Below are 11693 nucleotides of genomic sequence, written 5' to 3' on the forward strand. Positions count from 1 at the left end.
TAATAAATTAAATAGAGCCTTTCATTTCAGGGATACTTTTCAAAGTGCTTTGCTATGTGCCAGTTAATAATGTAGAAACAATGTAAAGAGAAACCATATACTCTGCACATAATTAAATCATATTATTCTGAATCCTGTGGAACATACTGAATTTATATTGCCTTGATGCTTTCTCTGAGGTGGTGATGAGATACATCAGAAGCTAGCGGACTGAGAGAAAAGATAATTTGGAGCATAACAGAGGTCTGAAATAAATTATTGCTTCAATAAATCTCTACAATGCGACGATAATAAAACATCAATTATTTGCTCTTGCCAATCTGGACTGCAGAATTGTAATGAATATCTGTGTATGAGTGACACTTGACATAGGAAGCAAATGTTTTCTGGTCTCTTTCCAAGCATGGGAAACTCTATTCATTAAATATTGAAAGAATGCAGAAATGCAGTGTTTTAATGAAATTAATATTTATAAGCAACAAGTGAGAACAGTGGTATAAAAATCTTGCAATTGTGATTATTTTCAGGATTAAGCTTGTACAATTGCAACAGGACATCGACTTGATTGGATCTCACTGAAATGGTTCTGATGAAATGGGCCCTTGAAATGGTGCATCAAATTCTCATCTTCTGAGAAAGAAATTGAAAAAGAGAACAAAGGAAATGGTTAATTTCAGAAGCTTGGTACAATATTCGTGACACTCTGGCTGTTTTTGTAAAACTTTTTGGAAAAGAGAATAACACGTTGAAAGTTCAGGTAACCTCAAAGTGATCCATGAGATCTCTGCCATTGCCTGTGCCTCATATCTTCTTCCTCTGGTAGTGTTCAGAAAATGCTTGATGGCTTCAACTTCTTGACTCCTCAATTGAATAATGGATGATTTATTTTTGTCTGCCTTGGAACTCGTTTTGGTAGGCGTGTCCTTTACAAGAGAACCTTTGAGAAAGTAAAGGACAAAAAGCGTTCTGATTTTATTTAAAAGGACACCAAATGACAAGCATTCCAAGTGGCACTGGAATATTTGTTTGCTTCACTACAGTTTCTGTGACCCCGGATTTTAGTTTGCAAGCGGCTTCCAGATGGCCAGACACATTAACATCTCTTGTGCTCTGAATCAGAGTTTGGCAACAGAAGAAGCACTTAATACGTCAGACGTGGATGACATCTCACGAACATCCATCTCGAGAAAGAATTGGCCAGCCTTGCTGATTGTCATCATCATTGTATTGACTATTGGGGGTAATATACTAGTAATTATGGCAGTTTCCCTGGAGAAGAAATTGCAGAATGCAACAAACTATTTCCTCATGTCTTTGGCTGTTGCTGATATGCTGGTGGGAATTTTAGTCATGCCAATCTCCTTGATCACAATCCTCTATGGTAAGTTCTCTTTAGTCCTGGTGAACCTTCTGACAATATTGCTGATGCAATTTCTTAGAATTTATTTAAACAGCAGTGATCAGTGAACAATAAACAAATAGATTTAGATCAGGAAGGAATTAATGTCTCTTTTTCCAGCAGTTTGGACATACCTCAAACCTGTGAGGACCCGAGTGATTCATTAAACTGCTAAGTGTTGTTTCTTAGTTTGTATTGTTATATTATTTAAAAAAGAACAATAATGACAGTGGATGAGGATATGAGGTACCAATTAAAAATGATTGAGGCTGTGAGTGAAGTTCAAACAATAAAAATTATCTGATACTAGAATTGAATTATAACACTAAAATCCTCTTTAGATGTATATGTCTGACGTGATTTTAAAACTGGACAGCAAATGTATTAAGTGTATAAGTCTATAGAGATGGAGAATACATATGAAACCAGTTCAGATTTGAATTAACGTTGTAAAACCATTGCTGAAAGAGAAATGCTGTCTGCTGCCTAGCAGTGTGAAAACATTCATTCTCAACTTATGAGGTTGGCTGCAGAATTATGGATGCACTTGGTAAAACTCATGCAAGCTTGTTAAAATCAAATCATTTGTTCAGAAGAACTGGTTATTAGATTGCTTCTATATTTCACACTGCTTTTATCATGTCAAATCCAATAAAGTCCCACCAACACATCTATTATCACTGTATATTTTTGTGCCAGGCTAAAAATGGCATAGGTTGCAGAGTATGAATTAAGAATGACAATGAATAATTAATAATAATTTTATGTTATCCCTTTTGTGACTTTCAAGGCCAGAAGTAAATTGATTGAGTACAAAGATTGGCAATTCGAAAGATATTCTAGCAAGCTTCTGATTAAGAATTCTACATATTCTAATAAGGTTTTGATCCAGTTGGTGAAATTGTAAATGAAAGGTCACAAGGTTACACTGCTTTAAAAATGAATCTTTCCTTAACCATTTCCTGAATTATAAATGAGGCCTGAAACAAGGGCAGCCAAGTTTAACACTGAATTTAAAATAATGTTTTAAAAGGAATTATTGTTTTCCAGTGATGGTGACTACAATAGTCATGGCAGGACATTGTTTAAGAATTATATTTTAGATTCAATTTACATTTAAAAAATTGCCAACGACAATTTTGGCGTGAAAACCCTCATTTAAATCTAGTCCAGTTTTAAAAGCAAATCGGTAATGAGATTTAGGGGAAATCTACAGTGTAGGTTTCATGCATTTAAAACGGTCCCACTCGTCTTAGAACCTCCTGCAGGTCCTATATCAGCAGGTCAGGGCTCTAGCTTTGTTTTCCAACACTATTGGAAGAAAATATGTTGTTCGTTGTGCTCTAAACGTGCATTTACTGCTTAAATGAGTTTCCCATCTGTGTTTTTTCCCAGAGTAGTAATTCCCACAGTCAGGTCACTGATGCCAGGGAGAGGATATCCACATGTTCTTATTTACGGGTGACTGTCCCAAGAGGAAAATGATCCAAGCAATTAACTTGTCGATTTACTGCACACCCAGAGCTCAAATATGAACCAGTCTTACACGGAGAGTGGTCGGTAATTTGAAATTGTAGTCTGTTTTTATGTCAATTGTTTTGGAACAAAGCTGCCATGATTCACTGTCAAACCACGCAACAATAATCACCATGCGACCATCTCGACTTTGAGAAATTATTAAAAGATTGAGGTCTGGATCTATTAATAGAGCTGTCAGGAGGTTTAATAGGGGATGCAAGTAACATTCAGAGAGGCACAGGAATGGGGTCAGAATGGCTCATTTGGGGGTTGTCATCATTATCAAAGAGCAGGAGTTTGCGGTTTGCTGGAAAGTCCCAATAAAAATGTTTCAGGCATGATTGAACTGCACGACTAAAACAACTTTTTTTTTGGCCTCACACTGTGTGTTAACTTACATTTTGAGTGCTGGTATGAATTGTTTGATTAGTTTTTTTGATTTATGTAAATGCTTTACTTTTGATGATTAGTTGATGTTCAGCAGATCCCAGCTGTTAATTGGGTTTGCATTCAATCAAGCAGAATGCTAGGGGCAATAGAGTGATTGCCAAAATAATATCTGCAAGTTTGATAAATCATACACCAACGGTTTCAAGCAAAGTGGATGCAGCTGGAAGTAAACAAGATCTAGCACAAGCTTTTCTGTTGGATTTGAAGTAGCTTGTGCTTACTTTTATTGTATAACTAGCTTTTTGCCAAACGATTGTAACAACGTACCGTCTTTTGAGTCAAGTCATGGAAAGGCAGCAGGACAAGAAATTCGGGATTGTGAAAGGGAAATTTTAAGGCCGTAAATGAATAATGTGTATTTTAATGAATTGTCGTCTAATCCTAAATGTTGCCTTGTTACCATGTTACTCCCAATTTTACCAGTGAATTTCAATTATCTCTTATCGTTAATGTTTGAAATAGGCTCACAATCTCTTGTTCTGCATCCATTATTAGGGTTTTTTGTGGGAAAAAGTCATTAGGGAGTCTTGTAATATAGGATAGATCATGCTGGTGAGACTCCAACACTAAAAAAAACTAAGAACAAGCAGTAAAACAAAATTTACAATTATGTTTTTCATTCCAAATAAAGGCTCTGTCTTCAGTTTTCTGGTGTCTTGATGCAACTGAAGATAGAGTGCAAAACTGTGTTGTGTTATAGCCATTTATGTTCCCCAATTCAGTGCTTGCATTTGGCTTCCAATTTAAAAGCTCAAGAAATAGCAATTAGAAAAAATACAACTGGGTTCAGTTTTTCACAGTCCTGAATTCTTGACCGCAGAGAAGGTATGGAATGGAAACCAAAAACTATCTGATCCTCACAGGGGAAAAGAAAATCACACCCTGAGAGCAGTTCATCAAACTGTCCTCTCAGCTGTATGCAATGTGCTGATGGCTGAGGGAGAAAATAGAGGGTTTGGTGCATTTACCATTTTCACGGTTTGTGTTTCAGACTATAGCTGGCCCTTCCCCACAGAGCTGTGTCCCATCTGGATTTACTTGGATGTTCTCTTTTCCACTGCCTCAATTATGCATCTATGTGCAATATCTTTGGATCGTTATGTTGGAATACGGAATCCAATTGAACACAGCCGCTTCAACTCACGAACCAAAGCCATTTTAAAAATAACTGCTGTCTGGACCATTTCAATAGGTAAACATTTGTTTTTCTTCGTGGTTTCCTTTGGCTTCCTTAGACTGTATCTAACTGTAATCTTATTCTACACAAAAATAAACTTACGCGTACATTTAAGTTTTATGAGAACTTCACTGATATATCAAAAGTTATTATTGCTGCCCAGACTTTAGCAACCTGCTGACCTCGCGCTTTGTGTTAGGTCCCTTTTTATATTACCCCAAAATAATTATTTCATCAGACATTTGAACATTGTAACTTAATGCCACTTGGAAATTTGTTCCCAATTTTCCCTTTTGATTCCTGCTTACATATTTTTATTTTGTATATTTTCAAATTTCCCCATTCCTCGTTCCCTAAATTATGAAAATCCTTTCTGGGAGCTAAATGCATTACGCACTACCACACTGAGTCATTCAGACAACAAAAGTCCAAATTGATTCTTGGTCTATAAATAGGCAAATATTCTGAGTAAAATTACCTCAGTATACAATTCCCACATACAATTCCCAACTGTAGACTTTGAGAGAGCAATGAATATACTATAAAAGTAGCAGAAAGCAATACTTAATTAAAGATAAATGCTACATCTACAGAAATGCTAGAACACGATTTTCCACAATCTTATTTTTGACAGAAACTTTTTTCATCAATGTTTTAAAGATGTTGCTATATTTCATTTCCATTCGATATCTTATTGAGTTTTCCTGATATGACGCTTTCCTGTGAAGATTACCATATTCTATTAAACCTCTAAGAAAGCCACCCAGCCATTGTAAAGAAGTTTAAGTCAAGAAATTCTGGGCTTCTATGTACTCTACTTGACATGCTCTGCCACAACCTATTCTCCAAGTACCTTTATCAATCGGAAACATTCTCATTCATTCCTTCAGACTGCATTTTAAGAATGAACCAGACTTTGTGTCATTCTCTTTTGCACATTTGCAGCCTTCTCACTAAACACTGAAGAGCATAAAGGAATTTGAAAAGGTGGTTTTCAGAATTAATGTGGGTGAAGGTTCAAAGAATTTAATTATAAATGGAAGAATGGTTCTCAAAGAAATGGTTTTGCGATACGGAAAAAATCTTCAGGAGCAGAAATGTGGAGCAAGTCAAAATGTCCAAATGGCAATTCTTGGCCTTTCTTTGAAGTTTTTCAACTGCCCCTTTTTCTTGCTATTGCCTAATTTAAGTAACATTTGATTGCTGTTTTTTGTAATTTCATCTTTTGAATTATTTCAGGTATTTCAATGCCAATCCCTGTTATTGGCCTTCAAGATGAGTCCAGGGTTTTCATTGATGACAGCTGTGTTCTCAATGAAGAGAGCTTTGTTCTGGTGGGGTCATTTGTGGCATTCTTCATCCCGCTGATTATAATGGTCTTCACTTACTGTTTGACTGTGCAGGCACTTCAGAAACAGGTTAGTGTGTTCCTAGGGGAAGAAAAAGAAAAGCGGGCAAACTTGCACCTTTTTAAAAAAGAAAAACAAACAGAAAATTCATCAGTAATACAAAGAACAGAAATCGTTGAATTAAACTCCAACATACCTTTGAACAAAGAAGCTCCACTTTTTCGAAAAGGGACTGTGCAGTCTATCAACAATGAACAAAGGGCTTCTAAGGTTCTTGGGATCGTCTTCTTTTTGTTTGTAGTGATGTGGTGTCCGTTTTTCATCACTAATGTGATGTCTGTTGTCTGCAAGGGTTCTTCCAATGAAGAGCTCATTGGAGAACTGCTCAATGTGTTTGTCTGGATTGGCTATACATCATCTGGTGTCAATCCACTGGTATACACATTGTTCAATGGAAGCTACCGTCGAGCCTTTTCTCACTACATCTGCTGTCTGTATGGTGTTGGTAGAACAAAAGGTCAGTTTACAATCATTTCTGCTACCTCAGCGTTTTATGAGAAAACTTTTCAAATGACTAGTACACACAATGGAAATAAGACAGCGAGTAACAATTTAAGGGTCCCCAAAGAAAAATTACATGCAGAACAAGGAACCACAAAGTTTTGTGTAAAGAATTGTACGATTGTCAGTGAAAAGGTCAGCTGTGTGTAATTTGAGGTCTAATGTGCCTGCGAAGGTCTCATTCAAACCATTGTGATGAATGTATGAATTGGTCAGAAAATATTTAATGTCCAGCAAAAATACCTGTGACTGCCCAATATTACATGTTATTGTAAGGATGAAGGCTTCATACGGTGCTACCTTCCATACCTTCTTTGAATTCCAAATGCCTCCCTGTTTTTCTGTCATGGTTTGCTAGTCAGAAATGACTGGATGGTATTAATTGCATTGCTACGTAAAGATAAATATCTAATCCTGGTACCAAAGCAGCCAGCAGATATGGGATGCCACAACCTTTGTGATAAACATATATCTGAATAGTCACAAATGTACAACCTTATAAAATTGGATGAGGTTTTGCCACCTCTGGTGTTTGACTGTGTACAGAGCAGTTTTAATCGGAAGCCCCCACTTTTTGTATGGCAACTTTGAATATCTTCATATTTTCATTCAACGTATAATTACCATTACAAACAATACAACACCTTTATCTATCGTTTTTGCTTCCAGCAAGACGATATGCACTTAAACCTGTTTCTAATTATTATGGCGTGCAGTGAAGCTGTTACCAGGTGTTTTAATGCTGTGTTTCAAATTAGCTTTTAAGAATAAATGTAACGTAATGCTTTTCATTGAATTACACCATTCATCACTCCAGATTACAAATGTCAAACATTAAAATGTGCATCAGCCTGAATTGAATGTTATTAAATGAAAAATATATTAAATTATTATCCCCAAAGCATTACAGATTGATATGCTGCAACATCCTGTCTTAATTTTCTCTTTACAAAATTCTTTCATTTCCAATTCCAAAATACAACCTGAACTGAATGCTCCCGCCAGACCCAATGTTCCTGCAACCATTTACTTTTCAAACCCTGCCTGCAGCCTCTTATGATGTGATTGACCTCTATGAACTCATGTGCTATGCATCCACTAACCATTTAGCTTCATACATTAATTGCTCACAGTTCTATCTTTACTCTAACTTGCTTTTCACAGCTCACATTCATATTTTCTGGCTTTGCAATTTTTTTTATACAAAACAGGGATTTACTGACTTCTGCCAGGGATCTGAACTGTACCAATCCTACATCGACTGACAGCAGTGTGACTCTTTCTGAAAACTAAGGTTTGTGCTGCATTGCCAATCACCAAGCACCTACGTTATGGTATTCAGAAAGTGTCACTCATGCAGTTTCTGCACTGAATGGCAAAGATCACATCAGCTGTTGGCTGCTGTCACAACTCTTCATGTTTAGTCATGTTCAAGATTGTGTCAGACAGATGAAGCCTGCCAGAATTGGATAACATATTATATCTTCAAAAGTGGGCCCCATGTTGACCCATTTAAAATTCAATTTACCACAACTCTATTATGGTGCAATCACATTGGCCCACCCCAATTTAATTATATGCAACACAACATTAGAACAACTGCTAAGACTTAGTTTGAAATGTTGATCACTTGTCCCATGTTCGATATAACATAAATAAGGAAAGGCTTTTGGTTTTTTTTTATGTTGATTATGAATTTATAATCTCCACACAAAAAAATTAAGAACCGCTCCCAGATCATTGGAATTATAAGTTGTAAGAAGTGACCAAGAATCACTCATTACATCCTACCCAGTGGTGAATTGCACAACAAATCAGCTGAAAATTAGCATTGTCCCTTCCACGGCAGAACATCCCATCTTGTTTCAATAAGCAGTACAGGATCCTTAAAATGGCACAAATTGGAGTTAGTTAATTTAAAATGGCTTAAAAACCACAAAAGCAGTAACATATTGCAGTGAAGAGATGGCAAATGTGACTCAACCTATTCATGTATGATTATATCAGGTATTTAGCTGTATGTATAATGCGTACCAGCAATGAAGGTTCCAAAATTGCTTTGAAAACTAAGACCAGTTTAACCCTCGGAATATAGACCTCTCTTTTTGTGCAACCTTAAAGAATCCAGTGATTTGTACATTTCTGGTGACAAATTTGAGCACTGTTACAGAGTTATCTTCATGTTTATTCATAGTTTTGAAGCTTTTTTTTTGTTCTGTGAATTCCTCTACAGTTCTTAAAGGGATGGTGCCCAAATGCCAAAATCGTACATGCGCTAGCGACTTGCACTGAATTTATGAATAAATAGGCTTCCATGATAAAGGCCCAATTTTGAATCTCACTTCTGATTTTTATGTCTGTAACAGAATGTGAAGATCATAATCGGTAAAATAATGTTTAAGGTGAAAACTCAGATGCACTTTGTTTCTTGTCAAGTTCAAATTACATTATTATTATTTGATTGGGTTGCAGTCAAGGTTTGTTGTTGGGAATCTTTTATATTATTTTAACTATGCAATGAATTATAATTTATATAGTGCAATATAGATGTTAAACTACATTTATGACACAGCACGATGACAAAGAAAGCCAAGCAAATCCACTGTATTTGGGTCTAATATACAATAATTTCTAAACAGATTCTTTTTTAATACCAGAAGTATGTTATTCCAACTCACAAGAATTACACCCTGACCTGATCTACTTTGGGACCAAAGTTTCCTTTGATCAGAAGGATGTGTGTTATGTACTTCCAGTTATGGGAAGAAGTCCCTTCACAGATGCCTTATTAATGATTCTTGTTAGAAACTCTCACAAATTGGAGACACTTCTATGTCACCAGGGAGAACATGTCTTAAAACCAGAAGAGATACTTTATACTAAAAAATACCAGGAATAATAGCGTAATTTCATGCTTACCTTTGGGATCAATGCCATGGCTGATCTGTGTAATGCAATTTTATTTCTTCAAATGGGAGGTCTACTAAACAGTAAATGATTGACTTCATGGGTGCAAATAAATAAAAATGTTAGGGTTACATTAAGTTTGAAACACATAGAAATGCGCTTTGTAATGTCATTTCTAGATTGCGAAAGACTGATGAGCAATTGGAAGCTTACTGTCTAACGTTACGCCTGGCTAGACAGCAGGCCACCGTTTCATGGCAGTCCATGAATGACACATTCTAAAAATGGAAAGAGGATAAAAATCTTTATCCAAGGAAGTATAAAAATGCCTAGGTCCAGAAATGGCAGGAGTACAATATCAATGGATCGACTTTAGTCTTGGAATTCAGATTGATTAATGTGTTTGCTTTTGCTGCAAGGCCACATCAATTTATTTTACTCTTCCACTGTAAGAGCCTATAAAATTAAAGCCAACAACTGAATTTACCCTCAGAAGACATCTGATAACACCAACAACAAATTACATTTGTAGAGTGCCTTTCAGCGCTGGACAGTTAAGGATTTGCACCCGAAACTAAACAACAACAACAAAATTACATTTGTATAGCGCAAGAAACTGAACTAAGCAAATAAAGTCAGTACTTAGAAATACAAGGTAAAATTGGATCCGAAGTACAAAACAAATAATGGATCCAAAATATTAGATGCAATAAGGTACGCTTATTTCATTTCATTATGTTAACCTTGCCAGTCATGTGCCTTAACATTTGAATCTCAGGGGCATTCATGATATACGTAAGCATTATTTCATCATACTATCAGACATGAAAGTGTGCATAAGTTAATATATGTCTACTAATTTGTTTGTACAAGCTGAAGGGCAATGACAGTCACAACCTTCAAATCATTTCACGCCCTCATTTTATTTGTGTAATGTATACAATAATGACTGTTAGAAGACTGAGTATTATTTCTGGTTTCCCTAAAAATGGTCCATATTTATAGCATGATGCCCAAAGGTTAGAGTATTATTGTGAATTTTTGCTTGTACTCTTTGGTCATAGTTATTTGTCTACATTGCATCAAACAGGCAAGTAAATCCGATAGCAAAACACATTACCGCCAGAAGCTACAGTAATGTGGAATCACATAATAGTTCCCATGATGGAACTTCCAAAATGCTACAAACTGTAAAATGGAAATAAACTGTAAAATGGAATTACTTCTTTGAATGGGACGTCCTCCCGACGTGAAAGGCACTATACAAATGTAATCTTCTTCTTGTTGTTGAATTTGGGTAAATACATTGGTCACAACAGCACAATGACAGTTATATTGTGGAGTCTTGGGACAAAGATAATGACAACAACAACATTTATTTTTATAGCTCCATTGATGAGGAGCTGTGCCTCAGAGAGCTGAACATCGATAAAAGAAAACAAAGGAATGATGTCAAGTTGAACCAGTTTAGCAACCACTCTCCCAAACTAGTTGTTAGTGGTTAAGCCAGTCAGGAACCTAGGTGTCTTGTTCGACTCTCAACTGTCTTTTCTCCCTACATTCAAGCCATGACCCACTCTGCCTTCCCTCACCTCTGTAACATCGCCCGACTCCGCCACTACTCACCTCTCAGGCCGCTGAAACTCTTGTTCATGCCTTCATCACCTCCAGGCTCAACTATGCAAACTCCGTGCTTGTCGGCCTTCCCAACTCCTCCCTCCACAGGCTGCAGATAATCCAGAACTCTGCAGCCCGTGTCCTCTCCCGCACCAAACTCCGTGACCCCATCTCCCTCATTCTCGCCCAACTCCACTGGCTCCCTATCCTTCAGAGGATCCAGTTCAAGATCCTGGTCCTCACATACAAAGCTCTCCATGGCCTCGCCCCACTCTACCTCTGCGACCTCCTAACCCCCTACCAACCCACCCGTTCCCTCCGCTCAGCCGGCTCTGACCTGCTCCATGTCCCCCGACCCACCCGCCCACCATTGGCGGGAGAGCCTTCAGCCACTCTACCCCCAACCTTTGGAATTCCATCCCCCAGTCACTCCGCCTCGCCCCCACCTTAGCCTCCTTCAAGTCCCGCCTCAAGACCCTCCTCTTCAACCCTGCCATCGGTCACCCCCTTCCCTCCTGCCCTCCCCGCACCTCCGCCCCCCAACCCCAGCTCAGGTCTGAAATGCTGTACTCTGTCCAGTGCCTTGGAACGTCCTCCCGACGTGAAAGGCGCTATACAAATGTAATCTTGTTGTTGTAATTACCCGGTGAATAAAGAAAAACTTGATGTCTGCCCTGAAATTGTTCATTGCAACCAAGAACCTGCTTCTGCCACC

General features: G+C 37.5%; 1 protein-coding gene across 1 annotated transcript; it reads left to right on the forward strand.

Annotated features, from left to right (window-relative positions):
* The first annotated feature begins 991 nt into the window (after positions 1-991).
* On the forward strand, positions 992-6604 carry LOC103179372 (5-hydroxytryptamine receptor 2A). The gene is given in 4 exon segments (XM_007894615.2): positions 992-1069; positions 1072-1381; positions 4359-4559; positions 5784-6604. Coding segments are annotated over 4 exon segments (1410 nt in total).
* Positions 6605-11693: the final 5089 nt, after the last annotated feature.

This window comes from Callorhinchus milii, unplaced genomic scaffold (assembly GCF_018977255.1).
Source record: "Callorhinchus milii isolate IMCB2004 unplaced genomic scaffold, IMCB_Cmil_1.0 Scaffold15, whole genome shotgun sequence".
NCBI classification, from domain to species: domain Eukaryota; kingdom Metazoa; phylum Chordata; class Chondrichthyes; order Chimaeriformes; family Callorhinchidae; genus Callorhinchus; species Callorhinchus milii.